General features: G+C 44.5%; 1 protein-coding gene across 4 annotated transcripts in view; it reads right to left on the reverse strand.

Moving 5' to 3' along the window:
- Positions 1 to 27,267, reverse strand: part of SFMBT2 (Scm like with four mbt domains 2) — a 214,327-nt gene that overhangs the window by 22,395 nt on the left and 164,665 nt on the right. For 2 of the 4 annotated variants that reach the window (XM_032773318.2, XM_075063858.1), the window contains exons 12-16: positions 25,681 to 25,794; positions 22,818 to 22,860; positions 21,380 to 21,450; positions 19,885 to 20,024; positions 7,728 to 7,837 (exon numbers count right to left, since the gene is read on the reverse strand). In XM_032773318.2, coding sequence (XP_032629209.1) covers positions 7,728 to 7,837; positions 19,885 to 20,024; positions 21,380 to 21,450; positions 22,818 to 22,860; positions 25,681 to 25,794 — 478 coding nt within the window. Of the gene's footprint in view, positions 1 to 7,727; positions 7,838 to 19,884; positions 20,025 to 21,379; positions 21,454 to 22,817; positions 22,861 to 25,680; positions 25,795 to 27,267 lie in introns of all 4 variants that reach the window. The other 2 variants (XM_032773316.2, XM_075063851.1) reach the window with 1 other exon arrangement.

Genomic DNA, 27,267 nt, shown 5'->3' on the forward strand with positions numbered 1-27,267 from the left:
GTACCACTCTTCAAACCTTTTAACGCTAAAGTCATTAATGTAATCTGAACTACCCTCTGACAGCCTCAGGAAAAGACCTACACTGGCTACAATTAGAAAACCATTTTTCCATTAGTGTCATTAAAAATATTACTGTTATTGATATTATATTTTCCATCATGATAAGAATCTCATTTCGCCAGCTACTTTTAAGTAATAAGCGTCTTGCACTAATAACCTGGGAGCACTGTATGATTTTAAAGTTCAGCAGTATCAACTGTAGCGCTAAGCTCAGTTGAACAATCTTGCTTTTCTAATTACATGTTTTACATCTAAAGCCAAAGGAAAAAGAATCTTCAAAGATCTCTATAGTAATGACCCATATAGGAGAATTTACTAGGAAAAACCAGCGAAGGCATCCTCCAAGACATGAAAAGTCTAGTGCTAAATAGATATTTCAAACAGCAGGAGCTCTCAACAGTACTCAAAGCACTTAACCGTTTCAGAATTCAGCCAACAGTCCCACTGGTCATTGGAGCTATTTTGAATAGTCAACTGACTAGCAAACTTGAATTTCCTTCAACAGTTCTTAGAGCCTGCCCCTTTCCGCAGCAAGGAACTCACTGCTTACATCACTGAAAAAAACAGTCAACTGAATATGAGGGAGTGTCTTGCAGACACAAAGTACCCACCACAACAAACACCCCAGGCCAACCCCCACCATCCCTAAGAGAAACCATAGCTCTCACAAATACAATACTAGAGGTTCTGAAGAACATCTGAGTGACTAAATACAAGCTGGACCCTGCCCATCATGGCTAGTGAAATCCAACGCAGACTGGGACTGCTACCAATATAAGCTCTCAGTGTTTCTCTCTGAGGCCACGTCTAGACTACGCGCCGTATCGGCGCGTTAAAATCGATTGCTCGGGGATCGATATATCGCGTCTAATCTAGACGGGATATATCGATCCCCGAGCGTGCTTATATCGATTCCGGAACTCCACCAACCCCAACGGAGTTCCGGAATCGACATGGCGAGCCGCGGACATCGATCCCGCGTGGTGAGGACGGGTGAGTAAATCGATTTTAGATATTCGACTTCAGCTACGTTATTCACGTAGCTGAAATTGCGTATCTAAAATTGATTTTACCCCGTAGTGTAGACCAGCCCTGAGATCCTGACTCCTTGAAACATGTTTGTTTTTTTCTAGCAAAACTAATTAATCCTGGATGCCAATGATCTCACAAATTACTGCCTCCCTTTGTAGGCAAAACTAATGAAAATGTGGCCATGACCTGACTCTAGCAGTATCTAATCTTCCACCAATATCTTAGACTCCTCATAATCAGGATTCAGTCTGGGAGCACTCCTGACAAGGCCTCATCATACATATGGAGAGAGGTTACACTTCTGTGCCAGTCCCATTTGATCTTTTTGCAGCCTCAGATGACCAAACAATGCTACTGACCCACACATGGGACATCACAGAGGTGGATGGTGTAGCTTGAAACTGGCTCTAATAATCAGAAAGTTATCTAACCTAGGCCGTTTCCAAATATGCACTTTACACACCCTGGATCATTTTAAAAATGGCCAAATGAAATGTTATCAAAAACCTCCCTGAAAAATATTCACCGTTGGGCTAAGAATGAGCAGGAGACATTTTAGCCAAAAGTAGTTGTAACTACGTGGGTGAAATGAGACAATCGCCATGTTCCTGAATGAATTCACACAGAAAAATGGTAAAAGACAACGACATCCTATCGCCTGTAAGTGAACATTTTTCACACATAACTCTATTTCTGACCTCTCAGTCCTCCTCAAAGGAAACCTGCACAACTCTTTCAAAAGACGAGCCCAGGAGCTTAAATTCGTAACTTTGCTAGACAATAAAAATCATGGACTGAACAGAGACACTAGATTTATGGCTCATTACAACAATCTATAACCAACTAGCCCTCCTTTGTCCTACAATTACAGAGATATTTACTGCCCACTTCACCTTGAATGGCACCTTACCATGTGTTTTAACTCCTTATGCTAAACAATTTGTTCCATTTGGTATTTAGCTGAGATGCTCAGAGTACGTTTCCCAGGGCTGAAGACGAACTCTATTTAAGCTCAAAACCTTGCCTCCTTCACCAACAGAAGTTGACCCAATAAAAGCTATTAGTTCACCTACTTTCTAATATCCTGGAACCAACATGACTACACCATCACTGCATACATCTTTAACCATAACATTATTATTGCTGACCTACTCCCATGAAATATTAAAGGCCTGACTGTAGAACCTGTATGTACATTGGTGAGCACTTTTTTGAGCTGGTAACTCTATAAGCACCAATGGGACTTTTCCTATAAGTAAACGTTCACCAGGGTTAGTGGTCCACAATTGGGCCCTAAATTTGTATATTATGACAAAATTATAGATTTAAACAAAAACAAATTATTTTAAGAATTGCTCTTCTAAAAATCCACTTTGATTGAATGTTAGAATAAAATCTTTTATTGATTCAGATACGCATGGAACCTAGCGACAGATATGATCTACTCCATCTGTCTAGTGCAGTGGTTCTCAAACTTTTGTACTGGTAACCCCTTTCACATAGCAAGCCTCTGAGCGCGACCCCCCCTTATAAAGTAAAAACACTTTTTTCTATATTTAACACCAGTATAAATGCTGCAAAGCGGGGTTTAGGGTGGATTCTGACAGCTCGTGACCCCCCCCATGTAATTGCCTTGTGACGTCTTGAGGGGTCCCGACACTCAGTTTGAGAACCCCTGGGCTAGTGTACCTCCCTGCCACAGCAGGGTTGTTGCCCACTATAAATTTATTAGTGTTTTGTCCACTCTGGCTTTAAATCTACCATGTTATGGGGCTTCAACTACACTCCTCAGGGGACAATTCCACAGCTGAAATGTTTATTATCACTATGTTTTAGCATCATATCTAGATGCCCCAATGGAGATCAGGACCTGCCCACAGCACACACAGTGAAACACAGTCCTTGACCTGAAGAGTTGGCAATGTAAATAGATGGGACAGAGAAATGAAGGATTGTTACTGCTATTTTACAGATAGGGAACTGACATATAGAGAGACTAAGTGACTTGACCAAGGTCACCCAAGAAAGTCTGCAGCACAGGCAGGATTTGACCTCAGCCCATTGCCATTTCTGCCAAGTGGCATAACCCCAAGATCATCCTTCCTCTCTGCTCAGGTTACTCAAAAGTTCTTCTTGAAATTCACCCAGCTACTACAATGCTCCAAGGCCAGCAGGCTGACCTAGGCTCAGGCTCAAGGATGTTTGTAAGAGGAACGTGAACATTTGCAACAGTGACACAAGCTAGGAAGATGGGGCTAGCAACAGGCTGCACTGAAGGGCTGTGTGGCACCTGGGAATCAAAGAGGCTGAAGAGAGGTGATTGAGAGAGAGGAAAGCAAAGTGCAGCAGGCCTCAAATGCCAATTGTGCCCCGGGTTCATCTTCGGGCCCTGCTGCTTACGCCTGCATTATCTGTGGCAAGGACAGTCGCTTGAGAATTGGACTTTTGAACCACTTGCAATGCAGCAGCACCATACCCAGGAACTAAACCGCTGTGGGGTATACAGCATTGTCTTCTAATTGTCTTCGTGCTCTGCACGGGGTAAGAACCTGTCCAGCGTAGAAAACACTTCCCCTTTCTCAGTTTCACCCCGTGACTCCATGTTAGGGCTCTTCGTACCAAAGGCACCAAATGGAGTACTTGTGGAGCGTGCCCGGCTGCCTGTTAACAGAGCCTTCTCTTTGAAACTCAGCACAACCCAGTTGTGCGGTATAAATGAGCGATGGATTCAGATTAGAGACAGATTAACAGAATCCTACAGCTGCGATTGGCTGCTAGAGCTGGGCAGGGCACATCTTTTCTCTGGGATGGATTCGCCACAGCTGATATTCTTGAGTTTCTAGTTTAAACAAGCCCCAGACAGGCACATATCTGTGCATTTTTCATCCATAGATCTCAAAGCACGGTATGAAAGCGGATAAGCATGATTAGCCCTATTTTACAGGTGTAGAAACTAGGACACTGGGAAGGCTCAAAGGCCCCATCTTTCAAATCTAGGTGCCTAAAGTCAAGCATGTAAATCCAGATTTAGGCACTGAAATAAGTGTCCTGATGATCAGGGCGACTGAGCACCATCAGCTCCCATTGACCCCGGTAGGGATTCTGAGCATGGAGGGCTCAGGGGATCAGGCATGTCATTTCTAGTCATTACACCACTGTCAGGGAATACTGATGGGGCGGGGGGATGACTGTGATCTCACTGCGTGCATGCATCCTCTTGGACCCTCTAAATTCTCCATCTTCTTTGCAAGCCTCTTGTAATTCATTCTGTGATGGTTGCTGCTGACAGCAGAGTAAACTGAATACAGGGTTGCCCGGCTGCTGAGCTACTTTATTCCTGGCGGGCAGCGTTTCGGCTTTCAGGCTGGTGGGGAGGCACATCCCTCCCTTCGTCTCCCTATCCCACAAGACAAATAGAAACACCATCAAGATCGAAGGAGTTGTCACTTAACATCAGAGGGAAGGTGGTGACGGGACACGTCACGCTACAGCATGAACATTCCAGCTGGCTGCAGAGCTGTCATCATTAGCAGTCTGCTAGAAGATGCCATTGCGGTCCAGTGTTCTTGAAACTTGCCTTAAACACACATATTCTCGCTCTGAGCAGCTCTTTAGGATTCAGAAGTGGCATGAGCTGTCACATCTGAAGCGACGTGTCGTGCATCACCTTCAGAATTCTGCAGCCTTTGATTTCATGGGCCTGGTTTTGATTCTGTTCAGCCAGATTCAATAGAAACATTGGCAGAAGCCCAAGCAAACTCAAAATGGATAAACCAAAATCAAATCAGTCTTGGGGCTTGTTTACACTACCGCTTAAGTCACTGTAACGTACGTCGCTCAGGGGTCTGGAAAAGCCACTCCCCTGAGTGACGCAAGTTACGTCAACTTAAATATCAAGTATCAGGGGGTAGCCATGTTAGTCTGTATCCACAAAAACAACAAGGAGTCCAGTGGCACCTTAAAGACTTCATGCATCTGAAGAAGTGAGGTTTTTTTACTCACCAAAGCTTATGTCCAAATAAATAAATCTGTTCATCTTTAAGGTGCCACCAAACTCCTTGTTGTTTTTGTCGACTTAAAGTGTTCTCCATGCCGCACTATGTCAGCAGAAAAGCATCTCCTGCTGACATAGCTTTCAGCTCTCATTGACATGGAGTAATTATGCCGACAGGAGAGTGCTCTTCAGCAGACGCGCTGCAGCAGCCGATGTTGTGCAGTAGTATAGGCTAGCCCTTAGTTTGCAGGTTCTTGGGGATTTAATCTGTTTTAATGGGATCTGGACCATTGCATTCCGTACACTTTGTGCATGGCTGGGTGTACAAGACACCACTGCTATCTTGTGGAAGGAATGTCAGTCCAGCTCAAATGTTTGATTATGTCACCCTCTGCAGGCTGAATTTCAAAGGGCCTATAAGTCCTACTACTTCTGTTTTAAGGACCTGATTGTGCACAAACTTCTACATGGGAGTAATTTTGCTCAAGCGAGTCATCCCCACTGGATTCCAGATGGGACAATTCAGCAGCAAAGTCTCTCACAGGCTTAAATGTTTACAGGACTGGACCCTAAAACTGGACAATGATACTCTGATTTTTAGATGTGCTGAGAACTCGCAGCGCCCACTGATGTCAGGAGGAACTGCAGGAGCGACGCCCTAATGAAAATCAAACCGCTTATATCTTTCTTTTTACTGAATTTTGGAAAAAAAAAATTCTGAAATTTTGCATCTGCCCAACTCCAGTTGATGCTAAATTTCAGGGAGATGGGAATGTTTTCCAGTGGAAAGTATACAAAAAATATGAATGTCCATGTTTTCAGTGTGACGTAAGCTTCATTTGAAACAGGTTTCATTTTTGCTCCATAAAAGAGTCCTATTCCCTTAGTAAAATTGTGTGAGAAAACCACTTCTTTCTTGAATTCACAATAAAATACAAAAAGCTAAGACTTATGAGTAGTTTTGCCTTTCTGACCATGATTCTTCCTTGGGCCAAATGATAAAAGTTCAGCGACTTTAGAGTAAAAGATTTCTAAATTCTGCACCTCACAATCTGAGTAGAAAATAGCTAACCGTGGAGTCTGTACACTCAAAGAGTCAATACAATAGCAAGCCATAGCACTGTATTTCAGAAACCAACTATTTCAATACATATAATGATAGTGTTCAATTGTAATGGGGGAGAAACAGATGAGTACAAAGAACTGACTACAATGATATAAAACAGGCATAAATGCATAGATTTTAAGGCCAAGAGAGTCCATTACATCATATAGTCCAGGGGCGGGCAAGCTTTTCGGCCTGAGGGCCACATCAGGTTTCTGAAATTATATGGAGGGCCGGTTAGGGGAGGCTGTGCCTCCCCAAACAGCCAGGTGTGGCCTGGCCCCCGCTGCCATCCGACGCCCCCCCTGCTTCTCACCCCGATGGCCCCCTTGGGACTCCTGCCCCATCCAACCCCCCCTGTTCCCTGTCCCCTGACGGCCCCCCCCGGGATCCGTGCCTCCATCCACCCCTCCCTGTCCCCTGACAATCCCTGGACTTCCCGCCCCTGACTGCCCCCCGCCACCCCATCCAATCCCTCCTCTCATTCCTGATGCCCCCACCCCCCAGGACCCCTGCCCCATCCAACGACCCCTTCTCCCTGACTCCCCCCTCTACAGCCGCACTGCCCAGAGCACCAGGACAGGCAGCGGTGCCGCCCGGCTAGAGCCAGCCACGCCATCGCACAGCACAGAGCACCGGCTCAGGCTGCGGTTCTGCAGCTGTGCTGCTCAGAGCATCGCACCGGCAGCGCAGTGAGCTGAGCCTCTGGGGGAGGGGGGACAGGAGGAGAGGGGCTGGGGGCTGGCCTCCTGGGCCAGGAGCTCAGGGGCCAGGCAGGAGGGTCCTGTGGGCCGTAGTTTGCTCACCTCTGATCTAGTCTGACCTCTTGTATAACACAGGTCTTAGAATTTCACCCAGTTATAACAGCCCAGTAATATGTTTGGCTAAACATCATCTTCCAGAAAGGCATCTAGTCCTGATTTGAAAACTTCAAGACATGGAGAATCCACTACTTCCCTTTGTAGTTTGCTCCAATGGCTTATCAACTTACTGTTAAAAATGTGTGCCTACTTTCTAATCAGAATTTGTCTGGCTTAGCTTCCAACCATTGCTTCTTGTTATGGCTTTGCTAAAGGGCCCTTAAATTAGAGATTAAAAATAACAAATTTATTTTATGAGACCATAAATTGGATTAGTACCATTTAATAATAGATAAAGTTTACATAAAAACAGCATTTCATAAAACTCAGCACTTTCCGAATCAATACTTGGATCTGGTTTTCCCATTGCAAGTTATTTCTCAAAAGAGCTGGTTGAAAAAGACCAAAATTGGAAATTTTGATTCAATTTTTTATCAAACTTTGCCCTGCTCCCAAAAATCCCCCAAACCAACCTGAAACGAAATATTCAAGAAAATTTTGTTTCAATGTTTAAACTGCTATAGAACTGGTACAATAAATAAATAAATATTTTATTTTTGGGAAAAAAACTCTATATGAATAATTTCATGAAAATGTCCCTTGTTTTTTCCAGCCAGCTCCGTTTATTCAAAATGGAAAATAAATGAATGAGTAGGTAACATATGGAAATACTGACTTTGCCTTGAGTGTTTCCTCCTGAAAATTCCACTGTGGGTCTTCTACTAGCTGCAGTTCTCGGAGAACGCTGCCTGGTTTGTAAGCTGCGTTGATTACCATGCTAAGAACCTAATGAAAGACAAAAGTAAATACTGACAGCTTTAACAGAGTGACCACATAGTCACTATCCTCATATCTGCACTGAAGTAGCACCTGGAGGCACCAACTGACTCGGGGCCCCTTTGTGCTAGGCACTGTATATATTCACAATGACAGGGGTCCCCGCCCCCAGAGAGATTACAATCTAAGCATGGCTTTAAGTAGAATGCAGCCACTGTCAATGTGCATGTTAACATTCTATGGTATTTACACAATTCTGGAGGGGGCGTGAGCTGGTTTTAGCACCCTATACTTAACCTGATCCTTCACAGATTTGCAACTGACTGTAAGTATAGCTGCTCCCCACTCCCTCCGCAGTCGCCTCCAGACGTTATTACAAGACAGAAGCTGATTATATCATAATAGCATACAGTAGAGATGATCTCCTGCATCTTTTCCAGTCATGGGTAAGGCCCCACCAAATTCACGGCCGTGAAAAACATGTCATGGACCATGAAATCTGGTCTTTTGTGTAATTTTGCCCTAAACTACACAGATTTATGGGGGAGACTAGTGTTTCTCAAACTGGGGGTCCTTACCCAAAAGGAGGTTGCAGGGGGTGTCGCAAGGTCATTTTAGGGGGATCACAGTATTGTCACCCTTACTTCTGCACCCTTACCATTTTGGATCAGGACCCCTACAGTTACAACACCATCACATTTCAGGTTTAAATATCCGTAATCATGAAATTTATGATTTTTAAAATTCCATGACCGTGAAATTGATCAAAATAGACCATGAATTTGGTAGGGTCCTAGTCTTGGGAGTCTGCCATCATTTTTGGAAACCAAGTTGGATAATTTTCAGTCATGAATTTCACTTATTGCTACAGATTACAGTGTAAAGCAGGCATAATTTGAATAGCCTGGCAGGTTTGCTTATTAGTGGAAGCAAGATATTAATTCGTTATTAGACCTTTGTAGATTTCACAAGACTGCTCATTAAAAGAAATGAACTTAGAAATACTCAAAATAGTGTCTAATAATAATACCCCCAGGTTCTTATACCATGCTTTTCACCTACAGATCTCAAAGCACTTCACAAAGGAAGATAGGGATTATTATCCCCATTTTACAGATGGGCAAACCGAGGTACAAATTTGCCCACAGTCACTTAGCAGGCTAGTGCCAGAGCAAAGAATAGAGCTCCAGTTTCCTGAGTCCTAGTCTAGCGTCCTACCCAGTGGCTCACACTGACTTCCAACAACAACAAAAAAAGGACAAATCCGTATGTTCTCAGCCCATCAACACTCATAACTGTTCCCCTCTCATCACCCACTGTAGAACTGACAGCAGCACTGGTCTGTGTGACTCTCAGTCATAGGAGACAAATGGCCTTTTAAGGGCTTCCTCATTGGCCTGCGTAGCTGCGTCTACTACACTAGCCACTTTTGGGAAAGCGCCTTCATTTCACTTCCAGCAGGTACAGAAAACACAGCAATGTGAACACCGGTGCCTGGTCCACACTGACACTCCCATCGTGACCACCAGCACAACTGCACTGGTGGTCTTGAAATAACACATGGTTTTCCCCAAAGACCTAATGTAGGCAAGGCCAATTGCAGAGAAAAGCCCCTTGGGATGGCTGCGAGCAGTCCCCAGTATGGTTCAAGGGTTCTCCCTCCAGATATGCTACCCGTGGCATCTAGGCTTCAGTTCAGCAAAGCACTTAAGACTTGGATGTTTTGTTGAACTGGGGCCCTACTCAGCCTGTGTTTTAAGATGCCTCATATCCCCTTCACATTAATATGTCTTTTAAATCCAGCACCAGCTGGGAATAAACAATTGCCTGTTAGAGAGAGCTTGATCAATCGGAGTGTGACCTCCCTTACTTCCTAATGCTGAGGGCTACTGAATTGCAAAACAGGGTCCCCAGGGTAGTGGTGGCAGCCAAACTGTATGACATATTAAAAACTAGACTGGACAAAGCACTAGGAAATGTAACACAGGGAAGTGAACAATCCTGCATTGATAGGGAGATGGCCTCTTCCACCTCTAATTCTTATGACAGCCTATAGGGAATGAGGCAAATCACCAGTAACAATTGTTTCTCTTGTATTTCTATCTGCAGGTCACCCACAAATGATCGCATGCTTGCTGTGCTGCAGCATCGTCTTCTCCTTTGCATGCACTTTGCTCTTATTTGCTTCATGAGGTGCTGCCCGCTCCTCATGTTTCATCGACTGTCTGATTGTGCCCCTGGGAGCTCTCTTGACGTTGCTGATTTCCATTTGGACCTGGAGCCTGCTTCTCTTGGCACAGCTAGACACTGCTCCATCCACTAATTTCACGAATTAAAGAATCTGATTTGGAGGACAGGGTCAAAATTCAAAATGATCTGGACAAATTGGAAAAATGGTCTGAGGTAAACCGGATGAAGTTCAATAAAGACAAATGCAAAGTGCTCCACTTAGGAAGGAACAATCAGTTTCACACATACAGAATGGGAAGAGACTGTCTAGGAAGGAGTATGGCAGAAAGAGATCTAGGGGTCATAGTGGACCACAAGCTAAATATGAGTCAACAGTGTGATACTGTTGCAAAAAAAGCAAACGTGATTCTGGGATGCATTAACAGGTGTGTTGTAAACAAGACACGAGAAGTCATTCTTCCGCTCTGCTCTGCGCTGGTTAGGCCTCAACTGGAGTATTGTGTCCAGTTCTGGGCACCGCATTTCAAGAAAGATGTGGAGAAATTGGAGAGGGTCCAGAGAAGAGCAACAAGAATGATTAAAGGTCTTGAGAACATGACCTATGAAGGAAGGCTGAAAGAATTGGGTTTATTTAGTTTGGAAAAGAGAAGACTGAGAGGGGACATGATAGCAGTTTTCAGGTATCTAAAAGGGTGTCATCAGGAGGAGGGAGAAAACTTGTTCACCTTAGCCTCTAATGATAGAACAAGAAGCAATGGGCTTAAACTGCAGCAAGGGAGATTTAGGTTGGACATTAGGAAAAAGTTCCTAACTGTCAGGGTAGTTAAACACTGGAATAAATTGCCTAGGGAGGTTGTGGAATCTCCATCTCTGGAGATATTTAAGAGTAGGTTAGATAAATGTCTATCAGGGATGGTCTAGACAGTATTTGGTCCTGCCATGAGGGCAGGGGACTGGACTCGATGACCTCTCGAGGTCCCTTCCAGTCCTAGAGTCTATGAATCTATGAACTTAGATCAAAAACAGTTCAGTCATACAGGTCCCATTCCTGCAACCTTTCCCCTCCATGCGTTCATAAGGACCATGGAACAGGTGAATAAACACATCTCAGTTGTTCAGCAGTTGTAAGGGGAAGGAGAGCTCATTATTTAAATGGTTAGTTAATCCATAGATAATAAAGCTTAGCACTCAAACATTAACTGAACAGCACACAACCCCTATTTATTTTCTCCATTTTGCAAATGGAGGCAGAGTCATTATGAGCTAGATCTTCAACAGGCCTAAGCTCATGTAAATCTGGCCACTCATTTTGATGTTTAAATGGAAACAGAGCTGTTTTGGAAATGTGTCCCTAAGTGACTTGCCCAGACCACGCAGCCCGTCAATGGCAGAGCTGGAAATGGAATTGAAGTATTTGATCACCAGATACAACACATCCTAGGAGCGAAAAGACATTCACTCCGTAGTAGGGTAACCTGGTTAAATAGAGAGCTCCAATGATTACATTGCGGCATAATGTTTCTCTAAACAAAAGCACACTGTTGTGATGATTATTGTTTCATCTCTGATATGCACATGGCAATGATCTGTAAACCTATTCAAAGCTTCCTACCTAAATAAAAAGATAAGAAAGAAAGACAGAAATCAGGCATTTGTGGCATGACTGACTCACTTAGACATCATTGCCTTGATCACCTATTAAAGTGATATCTGTTCTAAGTGCAGTTGGAGGGATTATGGGCACAATTTCTCCCTCCAAAGAGAACAGAGTTCCACTGCTCAGTCTGTCTGGGTTTTACCTTAGACAACCAATTTATTTCAGTCCTGTACAGATGCTAACAATACCAGCGTTTTTCTCTGAATTGGCTTGTCTCCAATGTGACTCTTAGTAATCTAAGCTCACATTGGAAAATAATGTTTTGACAGGATAATCATTTCCCAACGGGGCGGGTGGGGAGCTTAACTTTGTCTCTGTGTTTATTTCCTAAGTGTCCCTTGGCTTGTCACTAACCTTCCAGCAGGACTCCATTGCCATGTTAACAGTGTTCTCGTCCAATGACATTATCTCTTAATCTCACACATAGTTCAACACTACTTTACTTCTTGGGGAAAAGGGACCTGGGTTTTAAAAAGTTCCCTAAAAGGTATTTAGGCATCTAACTCCCATGATTTCAATAGGACAGGGGTAGGCAACCTATGGCACGCGTGCCGAAGGTGGCACGTGAGTTGATTTTCAGTGGCATTCACGCTGCCTGGGTCCTGGCCACCAGTCCAGGGGGGTCTGCATTTTCATTTAATTTTAAATGAAGCTTCTTAAACATTTAAAAACCTTATTTACTTTATATACAACAATAGTTTAGTTATATATTATAGACTTATAGAAAGAGACCTTCTAAAAACATTAAAAGGTATTACTGGCACACAAAACCTTAAATTAGAGTGAATAAATGAAGACTCGGCACACTACTTTTGAAAGGTTGCTGACCTCTGCAATAGGATCTGGGCCCAAATCCTGATCTCATTCAATTAAACTTCCACTGGTTTCAGCATAGCTAGATAGGATCCAAGTAACTAAGTTTGGGCAGCTTTCTTGAATCAACATGTATTTCTCTGTCACTCTGCTTTCCAAAGCAAGTCAGGACGGATTCCATTTTTGGCCCATGATGTCATAAATATATAGTCTATGACAACATAAAGCAACTGTGTAAACTGGAACAGCTCAGTTGACATCAGAGCTACAATGACTTACATCAGCTGAGGATGTAGCCCGCACTTGCTCCTATTGAAGTCAATGGTAAAAATTGGCTTCATTGGAGCACCATCAGATCTTATACAAGGTACAGAGAATACAAACACCACATCCAATAGCTTGTGATAGCTCATGATAACTCCATCAGCCTTGCTCAGTCATGTTTAAAATTCAGTCTAAGCTGCTTAATTCTCTGAGCACCAAGACTGAGACATCTGATTTAATTATGCAACTTTCTCCACGCTCCTCAATTTTAAATTAAAAAATGAGTGCAATAGTTTAACATTTTTTTCCGCCTGTTTTTCAAATACTGGCTTATTCCCCTTTTGCGTGACAGGAGAGGAGAGTCACCTTATGCCAAAGTCCAAAACCAACTAAACAATATTTTTTTTTTTTTTTTAGACAGTGAGGGTAATTAATCTCTGAAACAGATTACCAATGAACGTGGTCAATTATCCATCACTTGGAGTCTGTAAAAGGAAACTGTCTGTCTCTTGGAAAGAGATGCCATAGTGCAGGCACAAGCTGTTGGACTAAGTGTAAGGATCAGTGGGTGGAATTTTATGGTCTGTGTTACGCAGAAAGTCAGACTAGATGATCATAATGATCCTTTCAGGCCTTAAAATCTACTATATCTAGAAACTATTAAGCAGAGTTGCTATGAAAACGGCTGTCATGTCCCACCCCAGAGGTGGCTGCATTCCCATGATGGCTGAAGTCTTTGCTATCTGTCCCAGTCCTGAACGTTGTTTTTTTTCCCCCACGGACAACACTCCCATCAAGGAGTTCAGGACTGAGTCTAAAGAATAGACTTTAAGCCATCACTGCAATGGACCTACCTCTGGGGTGGAACATGGCATGTAAAGTCCTTGATTCTGCAATCTAATCTACATGGGTGAACACCTAAGGCTTTGTATAGATACAAGGGGGTCCACCCGCAAGATTGGGGCCAAAATTTCAAAAGCACTGCTGGATTATTTATTATCGATCTCAGAATAATGCCTAGGAACTCGGACCACGGATAAGGGTCCCATTTTGCTAACCCCAAGAGTAGACAACAGGCAGACCCTGGGCCAAATCCGGCCCACCAGATGCTTTTGACTGGACCCCAGAATCTTTTTATTTACTTATTACTATCATTATTGTTGGGTTTTTTTCCCATCTTCTCTAGAGTCTGGACCTTGACTATACCTTGACTAAGAAATTTGAACCTTGACAAAAAATAATTGACTACCCTCGGCGCTGCACAAATGAGAAACAGCTAGTAGTCCCTGCTCTGAGAAGCTTACAAATGTCAGAGAGTCCAGGGTGTGACACCTGGGTAAAACAGTCAAAAGGGCTGAAGGATGGGTGGGAGGTAACAAAACAGAGCTTAGCGGAAGTCACTGCTTGCCACTTGCCTAACCAATGGGATGAATGGTGCTGTATAAATGTAATATGTTACCACCATCTCTCTTTGAACTCCCAGTTATGGGCTGTAAAAGCAGCAAAGAATCCTGTGGCACCTTATAGACAAACATATGTTTTGGAGCATGAGCTTTCGTGGGTGAATACCCACTTTGTCGGATGCATGTAGTGGAAATTTCCAGGGGCAGGTATATATATATACAAGCAAGAAGCAAGCTAGAGATAACGAGGTTAGTTCCAGTCAGGGGATGAAATGAGGCCTCTTCTAGCAGTGTGAAGCGTTGAAAACAAAGGGGGGACAAAGCTGGTTTTTTGTAGTTGGGCAAGCCATTCCATCTTTGTTTAATCCGAGGCCGATGTGTCAATTGCAGGGATGGAAACGAAGCGTCAGCAGTTTTCTCCTTTGAGTCCTGGTCCCTGAAAGTTTTTTTTTGCTGCAGGATGGCTACCTTTAAATCTGCTATTGTGTGTCCAGAGAGATTGAAGTGTTCTCCTACAGGTTTTTGCATATTGCCATTCCTAATATCTGATTTGTGTCCATTTATCCTTTTCCGTAGAGACAGTTATTGGCTGATCCCCCTGGTGTTCCAGTCCATTCTGCTCTGGTGAGTTTCAGTGTGCTGGCAGCCAAGTTACATCTACTGAAAATCCAAAATGTCCTGTATACAAGCCAATGTTGGCTGAACCCCACAGGACAAACTCCGCTTTCTACTACTGCCCTATGTAGGCAAGGCCAATGGCAGAGAAAAGCCGCTTGGGATGGCTGCAAGCAGTCCCCAGTATGGGTCAATGATGATCCCTCCAGATATCCCTTCAGATAGGGAGGAGGTTTGGCCACAAGGTGCTCAGTGCCATCTCCTGCTCCGGCTCCAGTGCAGTGGGCACGTACCTAGAGTGGAATACATGGCTGCATCTACTCGAAGAACATCTTATTAGTAAGGCTGTGAGTCTGTCACAGATTCCATGACTTTCCATGACCTCCGTGACTTCTGCAGCGGCCAGCAGCAGTAGTTTGAGTGTGTGAGGGGGGCTTAGGGCTAGGGGCAGGAGCTTCGGGGGTGGGAGGGGACACTTATCTCATGGTGCAGGGTTCCTTGGCTCCCACTGGCATGGCCCTGCAACTCCTAAGCCCTGCCCTCAGCTCCTGGCCAATGAGAGCAGCACAGCTGGTGCTTGTGGTGGGAGCAGCGTTCAGAGCCCCCTGGCTCCTCCTCTGCCACCAAAGAGTTGCAGGGACATGCAGAGCCGAGTAGGGAGCTTGCCAGCCCCGCCAACCCTTCCCCCTAGCACCAGCAGGGGTCCCAGGCTGCGCGCCGCTGCCCATCCCTAGCACCAGAGTGGGTCCCAGGCCATCTCCCTCAGCACCTGTGGTGCCCCCGGACCGCCCCCTGCAGAGCACCTGAGGCCCCCCCACCCAAGTTTTAGTTAGGGACATATAGTAAAAGTCACGGACAGGTCACGGGCTGTGAATTTTTGCTTACAGCCCGTGACCTGTCCAAGACTTTTACTGAAAATACCCATGACCAAAACGTAGCCTTACTTATTAGGAACAAACTCCAGATGCAACAGCAGGGCAAGAAATGGCATCAAAACTAGGAGTTTTAGAAGTAGGAAGTTGCAAAGTCTAGATGGGATTGTTGGCTCTATTTTGGGTTTATTTGGTTTAGGAATGTCAGTAAGCAGCAGGGCTGGTATGGAATATATAAAAAGACATTGGGTATTTTAAGCATGAACAAACAAAAACAGTTTTACAGGTGTGAAAGGGTTAGTTCTACAAGAAAATGCACCATTTATAATGTGCACAATATTGATATATTATTTAACTAAATGCAAATGAAATCAATGTTAATTAATATAAATAAAAGGGAAAGATAAAAAGACTATTTGTTCTGTCTATGGGAGCTGCGTGTTAACCACTATCAGCAGCACCCTAAGAAATATTATATAAGGTAAAATTCCTCATCATTAAGGATAAACAACTCCTTAATTGATATTGTCCATGGTGCACTTCTAAATTTGGTAAGGAAAGGAATCGTGTCAAGTCCTGTAAGAAAGTGCCTTTTTACACTATTAGAAACTTGGGGTCATGGACACCACGTCAGAATCAAGGCTAATGCATTATTCAACACACTGGCAGTGGTCTGTTCAGTAAGGTTATCTCTAAGATACCCCCTGACAGGTATGTCTGGACTTGCTGCAGTTACTCGTATATCCTAACAGCACACAGTCATTAAGGGCTCCACATTCTCGGGGTATGCAGAGTTTTCCAGGGGGTACATCAACTCATCTAGATAGTTGCCTGCAACAGGCTACATAAAAGCACTAGCGAAGACAGTACAAACTAAAATTTCATATGACTTGTTAATACTGCTCTATATACTATACCCTGAAATGTAAGTACAATATTTATATTCTAATTGTTTTGTTTTATAATTATGTGCTAAAAATGAGAAAGTCAGCAATTGTTCAGTAACAGTGTGCTGGGACACTTCCGTATTTTTATGTCTGATTTTGAAAGCAAGTCCTGGTCGTTTTTAAGTGAAGTTTAACTGGGCGTGCGCAAGACAAATCAAGACTCCTGAAAGGGGTACAGTAGTCTGGAAAGGTTGAGAGCCACTGTGCTATGGGATAGCGATACAAGTGTAGGTGTGATGTTTTTGACATTGAGTCAAGTATCAGAGGGGTAGCCGTGTTAGTCTGGATCTGTAAAAGCAGCAAAGAGTCCTGTGGCACCTTATAGACTAACAGATGTATTGAAGCATGAGCTTTCGTGAGTGAATACCCACTTCGTCGGATGCATCCGACGAAGTGGGCATTCACCCACGAAAGCTCATGCTCCAATACGTCTGTTGGTCTATAAGGTGCCACAAGACTCTTCGCTGTTTTTGACATTGTCACTCCAGTGTGTAGTCATCCTGGTCTAGACCAATTGAGTGAGACTGGGGAGCTAGTTGCTACAGTCTCGAGTCAATGAAATGGAGAAGATGACCTATATGCAACTATTCCAAATTTTGTTGTATCCTACAAAAACCCACTGTGATTGGACAAACTGTTATAACCCCCAATCTAGTGTTTAATGATGTGTCTACAACTGACAGTGAGCCTGACCATCAGGATGAAATTGAGGAGATGGTACCCATTTTTGATGTATGCATTACCACACTAATTTTGTTAAATCAGAAATATACCTGTGTTATGCAAATTAGCAACAGCATGGGAAAAGCAAAGCGATTTCAATCAGTTATTTCATGATGGGGATCTCAATATTCTGTGGTCGCATACTTAAATAGAAATAACCTTCAAGGGTTTGACTGTGTTACAAATAGTTAAAATTAACATAATGACAATTATATTTCGCCACTTACGTCTGGTTAAAGAACAAAAAATTTAAACAAATGCTTTACTTGCTAATCCTTTTGAAACTCTGAGGAAACAAGTTAGTGTTACTGAATATCTTACTTACAGCTTTCTGCTTAAATGAGTGGCACCATAAATAAATTTACAGTGACAAGGCAGGGCCTGTTGACCTATGAACCAGACCTTTAGCTCACTCATGAACCAGACTCCCATAATCCTCTTTGGTCACACTAAGAAAGGAAAATACAAGCTTGCTGGACTTGTTAAGAAAGAAATAGTGACCTTTTCCTGCTCTTTTGACTGTGCAAGCAATGTCTTCAGCTGCAACAGCCAGGAATATACATATAAATATAACATATCGATACTAAAATAATGAGTAAGAAGGGATAAGCAATTATCAGGACCAAGACAAGACTGGGATCAGCTTGTCATCACTGCAGGGCCAGTTCCATGGATTGTAGTAACTATGATTGATATCTATTTCTGTCATGCGCTGTTTTGATATCTAATCGTTTAATAAATTCAGTCACTCTGACTTATACTGTGATTCAGACCATCTGAGTAGCTGGCCACATCTTGTATTTCATTCAAAATGTTGTGGGTTATGTAATTCTGACAAGCTGTGGAGTTTTCTTTTATAATAATTGGGCTCCTGCATGGGAATGAACCAGGACTTGAAGGCTGCAAAAGGCTTTTCTCCCCCTCGTCTCTCTGCTGCACGGATTTGGGCTGTGAGGATTGCAACGTCACATCATGTCAACTGGTATCTCCATTCCTGCTCATTTGCCTACCAAATCCACAAAAGACTATTTATTTACGGGAAGAAAGCTTCTTGGACAGCTGGGAATGGACGTTTCACATCTGAGTGCTTAGATAGAAATCAGTAAACCATGGATCTTCCTCTTAGACACTCGGGGTCTGACTCTCCCCTACCCTGCACTTTCTGAAGTCATTCACATCTGCAAGTGTAACATACGACTGTTCTAATTCGGTGCTTCCACTCTGCTCTTGTGTAAACGATGACGCAAGATGCAGAGCAGTGGAAAAAATCAGGCCCTGTGTGAGGATACTACAGGGCTGATCAGGGTGGTCTCCTTGTATGGGGTAAGATTCTCAGCTGGTGTAATCACTACAGCTGTACTGAAGTCAATGCAGCTATATCATTTTACACCAACTGAAGATCAGGGCTCTTTCAACTATCCACTCTGCTTTAAAAAACAAAATGTTCCAGCGATAGAGGAGGAAGAGCATTAGTATAAGTACAAGCTTGGTGCAACTCACGTTTCTCTTCCACTTACAAAACTGAAGTGGATGCTCTTTCTTTAGTCCCGTGTTCTCTTTCAGAAGATGAGCAGAAAGCCAGATTCACCATTAGCAAAACGCTCAGGCTTTGCTTTCAGATTTGGCAACTGTCACCTTTTGCTTTGCAAACACTTTATCCTGCTCTCTGTTGGGACTATTTTGGATTCCTGAACTTCAAATCAAGCTACTGCACCTGGAAAAGCAGCTTGATCTTGGTGCTTTTTGTAGTGCTGCCTCTCATATCGTGAGACAATAGGCTGTAGCCTTTCAAAAACACCAGAGATTTTTTTAAAATGAGTAAAAGAGTCCCTTATTGGTACCAAGGCTGAAAATTTCAACAGTGATCTGTGATTCTGGGTGTCTCAGATTTTAGTGCCCAATTTGAGACATCTTGAGACTGATCTTCCTGATCATCCAATTAAGCTGAAGTCAGTTAGAGAGATGGCTGAAAGTGCAAGACCACTGCTTATTCTACAGTATTGTCTTAGGCCTTGTCTACACTATGGGGGTAAATTGATCTAAGCTACGCAATTTGAGTATGTTAGTAGCTTAGATCTACTCACCGCGGGGTCCACACCATGCGACGTTGACGGGAAATGCTCTCCCATCAACTCCCCTTACTTTTCTCGTTCTGATGAAGTCGACAGGAGAGTGCTCTGCGGTTGATTTAGCAGGTCAGACCCACCAAATCGACCCCTGGTGCATTGATTGCCACAGCGTCAATCCTCTGGTAAGCGTAGGCAAGCCCTTATTGTTTCCTTGTGCTCCACTGTCTGTCTAACCTACCTGTTGTCTGTTGTTATAAACTTATATTGTGAGCTCTTTGGAAGAGGGATCATTTTTGTTCTGTGTTTGTACAGAACCTAGCACAGTGGGTCCTGGTCCATGCTGCTCCTGGTGCTCTGTCATGGACACAGTTACCTGTGTCTGTCCCATGCTTGAATGCAAGTGAGGTGCCTGTTTTGAAATTCTGGTCCATATTCCCCACAATCCCTGTTTCCACACCGTTACACAGACATCGAGTCCCACATTGCAGACAGATGAACCGTACCTCTTTTAGCACTAGCACACACTTGCCAGGCCCAACAGACTGAGGTAGCTCTGCTATTCTCCCTTTGTTTAAATACGGACCTGAGAAGCAGCGGTGATTGATGAAGAGCTGGGGGCAGCAGTATCGCCCATTGACAGTACCTGCAAGAAGAAACCGATGTTACCAAGACTGCAATTGTTTTCCTGCAGCAAACCTAAGAGTCTTTCTTCTTTCTGCTAGATGCTTGCAAAACTACCAGCAACTATCCTGGCGGTAGGATCGGGTCGCTGGTAAGCACAGCTCAGTGTCCAGAGAGATCTCATTCATGACACCAGCAACAGTACTTAGAGGGCCACGATACCAGAGTATCTGAGTGTCTCATAATTGTTAACCCTCTCCTGAGGTGTCATTACAGATGGGAAACTGAGGCACAGAGAGAAAAAGTGACTTTTCCAAGGTCAAACAGGAAGTCTCCAGCTGAGCAGGGAACTGAACTCAGGTCCCAAGAATTCCAAGCTAGCACACTAACCACTGGGCATGCCTTCCTCTAAACACATGTGCTTAGGCCTCCATACCAGCTACTATGAACGGTACAAACAAATGGTTAATTTCCTGGTACAGGCTCCTGTGCCTGGATTAAAAGGCCTGGACGGTGCTGGCATGTAACTATGTGGGTGAACTGTGGGTCTGAATAACAACAGAGTGCTGGAGAGTTTAAGTGCCCCACAGCTTTGGCTGGGAGAGAGCCACTCAGCTCTGTGGGGAATGAGGCAGACCTCATCATGTGAATCTGAGTCAGAGTCCAGTGCTTCTGTAAATCATATCCCAATTTCCATATAGCTTTCTTGGCCCTTTTCCCATTCTTGATGTCTTCCCTAGCCCTCTGTTGAGGAATGGGACCTATTGTGATCTGACTACAAGGCCAGGAGTGGAGATTAGGGATTTGGGGGGCGCCATTTTCTTCGGCAGTGACTGCAGCGGCCAGATCTTCGGCCGCTCCGGTCGCTGCCAGCATTTAGGCAGAGGGCGCTGGAGCAGGGGAGCGCTGGGAGGGCTGCCTGTAGCAAGTGGGATGTGGGGGCGACATGCAGGGGAACTCCCCGCCCCAGCTCACCCCTGCCCCGCCTCTTCCCCGAGCACGCCACGGCTGCTTCACTTCTTCCACCTACCAGGCTTGCAGTGCCTAAGTTGATTGGCGCCACAAGCCTGAGAGGCGGGAGAAGTGAAGCAGCGATGGGGTGCTCATGCACGGAGCATGGGTGAGCTGGGGCGGGAGGGTGCCTCAGGGTGGAGGGTGTGGAGCTGCTGCAAGGGGGGCGCCTGAGGGCAGATGGGGGGAGCTGCCGCAAGGGGGGAGTGCCTCAGGGAGGAGAGGGGGAGCTGCCGTGGGGTGGGGGTGTTAGGGCGCGAAACATCCTTGCACCGGCCCTGTCTACACCTCTGGCTTTTCCACAATGCTTTTGCCAGATGAAGTCTGAAATGATAAAGGCACTTTCTAGTCGCTGAGCAGACTCACCTGTTGTGTCTGGCTGAGGGACTGGACAAAGGTCATGAGGTATTTTCTCAACAGGCACTGCGGATGACAACCTGCTTAACGACAATATAATGCACTTAATACCAGGAGCCTGGGTGCTGGATCAGAACCTGAGCAACTCAGGGTTTTGCATCAGTCTCACGAAAGTATGGTCATCACTTAGTACCCTGATATCTGCATGGAGACTATAATACTGACATTTTGCCTCATATCCTCAAAAGGATTTAGGTGACTAGCTCCTACTGAAATCAATGAGAGTTAGATATCTAAACATCTTTGAGCATCTGGGTCTTTAAGCACCACACTATTCCAACTAGACTGACTCTGCTATGTCTTATGGCCAGGGATCCGTGCACTTGGGGGCTTTCACTGAAATTCACCCCGGCTGCAAAATTGTGCTCCAGAATCTGAACTTTAATTTTTTTTTTAAAAAAATTAAATTTCTGGCTTAAAGATGCAAAGATAACGTTAAAAACATGAACCAAGTATAAACTGATGCAGCATTGTCTGCCTGAGTCTGCAGGAAGCCAGAAACAGCTTGAAAAGGTATGAGCTACCCCATCGATTCCAGTCAGGGCGCAGTGGGCAGCTCGATTTTGTGGATTCTGGAATTTTTTCCAACCTGCTGGAATTCAGCCTTTCTGCCATGGAATTCATAGAGTCTACAGTGCAGACCCAACGGAGATAACAGTCTGAAACGCCCTGTTTAGACTAGTGACTATTTTATTTTTGAAAGGAACCCCTGCAAAAAGATTCAGCCACAGGATTGACACTGTAGTTACTAATATGATGTACAGTAGAACCTCAGAGTTAAACACCACAGTTACGAACTGACCCAGTCAACCACACACCTCGTTTGGAATGGGAAGTCTGCAATCAGGCAGCAGCAGAGACAAAAAAACAAAAAGCAAATACAGCACAGTACTGTGTTAAAGGTAAACTACAGGTCTGTCGCATCTTACGTGCATTTAACATGCATAATTTCAGCTTTACATGGTCGGCAAAAACAAAAATAAAAAAGAGAAAAATAACAATTTAAATACTATTTCTGTAGTGCGGGCGATTCCGCCCGCCATTCAACTCAATGTATTTTGACTATACACGGTTTTCATTTTACTTGCTAACCGCGGAACAGAACCCCCGTGTAAGATGAGACTTGCCTGTACTAAAAAACCAAAGGGAAAACAGTATTGTTCTTCTGCATAGTAAAGTTTCAAAGCTGTATTGTCAATCTTCAGTTATAAACTTTTGAAAGAATGACCAGAACGTTTTGCTCAGAGTTACGAACATTTCAGTTACGAATCATCTCCATTCCCAAGGTGTTCGTAAGTCTAACGTTTTACTGTAGCTTTTGTACCCTGTTCCCCATAGAGAATCGAATTCATCTACATAGCGAAATTGCTTTTAAACAGAAACCTACTGCTTTTCTGGTTGCACCACTGCAATCTTCCTCTTCTTTCGTACTGCAAAATGAGAGAGGAAGAAAGAAATATATGGTCTGTTGAATAAATGGCTGGAATATATAATCACATTTAACACAACGAAAGGATCTTCCACGCTCAGCCCCGCTTTCTGTATTTTTTTTTTAAATAAGCCACCATACCATTAAAAAACAAGTGTTTTAAAGACGCTGTTGTACATTTAATTTTGCTACTGTAAAGCTGATATTGATTTTCTGGGATCTGTACTTAACAAATATTAAAAGAAAAGTACCACAAATATTTTTCCTTGCAGAAACACAAGTGCAAGATTGCATTTTGCAAGCATGATTATCCCAGCATTGTCACTCCCCATCTCCAAATTGTGACAACGCTGCTCAATGTTGCCATAGCAGTAGTCTTCCAAATTAGGTCTGGCTGCCTGATTTTTAACTCTGATATATTTAACTCTTCAAACGGGTTTGACACTTTTTTTTTTAAACATTTGCCTTTCAAATGTTAATGAATATAAACAGACTGATGATAATTATTTCAGCTGAAGATGGGAGATTTGCGTTCGTTACACTCCACGAGAGGCTTGATGACACCAGTTCTTGAGATCTTAATCTGGGATCATGACCAGGCCCCAGGGGAGGGCAGGATCATGCCAGCCTTCCCTTTCTGTATTGTTAACTGTTCTCAACTCTTTCTGCCTCCTTCCCTTGGGAGGCCAGTTTTCATCCTCCCTTTTTTCTCCTCCGCACCCAGGATTGTTGCATTCCCCCACTGATCAGATGTCTTCACCCTGTCATTAGGCGGAGCTGGGAAGGGTGAGCCTTCCAAAGAGTTTCCTGGCACTTCTTCCACTAGCAGGGCGGCGGCAGAAGTGCTTTTGCAAGAGGTGATAAAAGCTAACACATCCTCCTGCTGTAGCTGCTTCTCGGCCCTGGCTTTGCATGACCCCCGCCTTCTCCCCAACCCCTTCCTCTCTTCAGGCCAACCACATGCCACAAGGGAAGGGCACTGCCTGGAGTCTCTTTTGGGCTCCGGTTCTCTGGCTGGGTCTCCATTCACCAGAAGGGTTGCAGCAGCGGTATATACGTCCCTGGATGGAATCCACCTTGACTCTGGGGAAGCACAGACCCAGATCTCAGCTTTGTGCCTGGCACCTCTCTTTCAAAAGGGCTGGGCCCAAACACCAGAATCAAATCTTTGAAAGGGTCCCAGCACATGGGGCCATCCTTGGGGTTTAGGTCCATCTCTTAATGGGACTAAGGAATTTGGGACCTGCTCCTGCACAAGAATCTCAGTGGGGATTGTGCAAGCAGAAAGCTTGCAGGATCTGGGCCCATGGACATAAAGACCATCTCTCCTCTCCAGTGTAAGGAAATAGAGAAGCTGGTCCTATAATATCCCCAGGACAATTAAGTTTTTTCAATACATGGATACTTTAGATCAACACTACAAAGGGATGGTTTAGGGCCAGATTTGGATACCCTTGATTCATGTGAAAAAGTACCTTCCTTTGCTTTGATAACAATGGGACTACCCATGGAATAAGGCACTACCCAGTGTGAGTAAAGGTAGCAGAATCTGACCTAAAAACAGTTCTAATTTTAATGTATCCAGTGTAAACTGAGAGTAATTCTGCTGATGTCTATGGAATTACACCACTGTTGAAGTGCAATCTTTGGGTAGATGTGAATGGCCGCTCGTGTAGACACAACCACTGGACTCTGGCTAGGCTGCTGAAAACAGAAGTGAGGCAGTCCTGGTGTGGACTTCAGTGTGGGCTGATCCCTCAGATCTGTACTTGCTTGTGCAGCCAGAGCTGAAGCCCGTGGGCCATAGCATCCTCACTTCTATTTTTAGTGAGCAAGCTAGAGCCCAGCTAGCACCGGATACATCTACATGAACTGCCATCCACACCCGCGGCTGCTATGTAGACGTATTCCTTAGCGCTGGGAAACGGTGCTAGGCTGACAACTCTGGAGAGCAAAGCCCTCAGTTTTATTGACCATTTGGGCACAGCATGGACAGTGGCAGCACTGGCTTCCCCACATGTATTCCTCAGTCCTGACCTGGAGAGTAAAAGCTCTGTGGTGGCATGCCCCTAAGTGTCTAAGTGAGTTAGGAGCACATGTTCCATTGACAGTCAACAGGTCTTGTGCTCCTAACTCACTTAGGTGCTTTGGCCTTGCTGTATCCCATGATCAGTTCCCTGTGCCGTCCAATTCCTGTCTCTCACTTAGGGTATGTCTACACTACAATCATGGGGCATGACTGCTCCATGTGTCGACATACTTGGGCCAGCTTTGATCTACCTAACTTGGGTACAAGAGCAGTGAAGCCACGACACCACATGGTTCAACGCAGGCTATACAGACCTGACAAGAATCCCTGGTAATTACTCACACATGCAACTATAGCTTCACTGCTCTGGCACCTGAGTTAGCGACATCAAAGCTAGCTTGGGTATGTCTACACAAGCTGCAATTGTGGCCTGGGATTGCAATGCACTGTTAAAGCCTTTGGCACATATTCCTAAGGGACTATGTTCTCCTTAAGGTCTTGGTAGGCTGAGAAATTAATTTCAGAGTGATAAAACCCAGATACCACTGTTATGGCCAGGTTAGATATACCCAGGGCCACATTCCACAACCCTTAGTCACATGAGCAGCAAATAGTCCCATTCGTAAAGGGATTCCTTGGGTGAACAGGTTCTAACTACTCAGTCCAAGGGTCGCATAGTCTGATGGCCATTTAAGCAGTTGGTAGGTAGGAGGAGCAGATTAAGTATATGTGGCTGCTGACTAAGAAACCTATGTGTTCGGTGTCTATTCGCTTGTGGTTTCGCATACTTACAAACTGCTTTGTGGGGTGGTGTGAGGTTGTAAGCATTTGCTTCACACCAGCCAACTGGGAAAACGTCCATCGACTCTACATCAACTATATACTCCGGAGCAGGCATCTGTAAACCTAGAAACACAAATGTATAATGCAATTTACACACGGGACACCTGAGCTCAGAGCGGTTCCAGTATTCGTCACAAACCAAAGCAAGGAAACGATGGGGCACCTAAAAATAAATCGGCTTCCCTGCATTGAGATAAGGCGTCATTTTTTCTTCAATTTCCTGCAGGTAGCAATGACAAGACTGTTGCCTTTAAAGTGCATTGTGATTCTACAGCAAAACGGCAGTAAGAGACCATTAAAGATGTACGGCTGAGCTACTGAAAGTCAGCAAAATGGCAAGGTTAAGGCTGTGTGAGCCCTTCCCCATCCCGCTACCACAGGGCGCGATGAAGCAAGCCCTTCGCTCACAGATTCACTGATTCTAAGGACACAAGAGTTCATTATGATCATCAAGAGACGCCATGAAATCCACTAGGGACTTCGCTATTGCTATTAGTTTTACGTGGAAAGTGCTCAGAGAGTACAGTGGAAGTGACTGGCGGGGTTATCAAACGCTCACGGAAATGATCAGTAGACATTGCTCTCCTGTATCCTTGCCTTTGCATCTGTTACACCATCCTCGCCTCCTGCTTAATGCAGCGCGATTTGACAGTGCCCAGCCAGCTGGCTGCAGGGAATTTTCCACTAATGAATGTTCACCAAGAGCCATCAGCCAAACTGAAACAGTAATTGAACTTTGTGAGGGCAACACAGTCCCTGGGTGAGGAGGTGTCTGCAACGATGGACTCTCCAGCTGAGCCTCGGAGCAGAAGCAGATACATAGTTGCAAAGGCATAAAAATAGGCCAGGAAGCTCACAACATTGGAAGAAAGGGCAAAGAAAATGACACTGCATGTCTCTACAGCCCTCATTACAGTAATAGCTGAGCACCTTGAAATCATTAATCCATCATATCCTCACCATGCTCTCTGCGGTACCATTCCCGTTTTACAAGCGGGGAATTGAGCCGTAAGGCAGATTGCAAGACTTGCCCAGAGACACACAGGAGGTCTGTGGCTGAGCCAGGAAACAAATCCAAGTCTCTTGAGCCCAAGACCATCCTTCCTCCCTTGTAGGAACCTCACTAAAAATGCTGCCAAGGAAGAAAAGCCTGTTTTAAAGCATGTAGAATTTTAACTCCTTATACTGCAAAACATCGCATCCCAATTTCTGTGTTCGACTTTAGCTAAAGACCTGGTCCAAAGCCCAGCGACATCAATGGAAAGATTCCTACAGAAGTCCATGGGCCTTGGATGAGGTCCTAAATGCACAGCAAGATACAAGAAATCAACTCAATTCCAGCACCAGTGTCATGACCAGGACATGGGCAGTCTTACCTAGTGGTCAGAGCAGGAGTTGGGAGTCACGTACCAGGAGATCAGAGTCTGAGACCTTGTCTACACTACCTGATTAATTCGAATTTGTTTAAACCGATTTTATGAAACCGATTTTATAAAATCGATTTAGTGCGTCCACACTAGGATCCTTAAATCGATT

This window comes from Chelonoidis abingdonii, chromosome 1 (genome assembly GCF_003597395.2).
Source record: "Chelonoidis abingdonii isolate Lonesome George chromosome 1, CheloAbing_2.0, whole genome shotgun sequence".
Taxonomy (NCBI): Eukaryota; Metazoa; Chordata; order Testudines; family Testudinidae; genus Chelonoidis; species Chelonoidis abingdonii.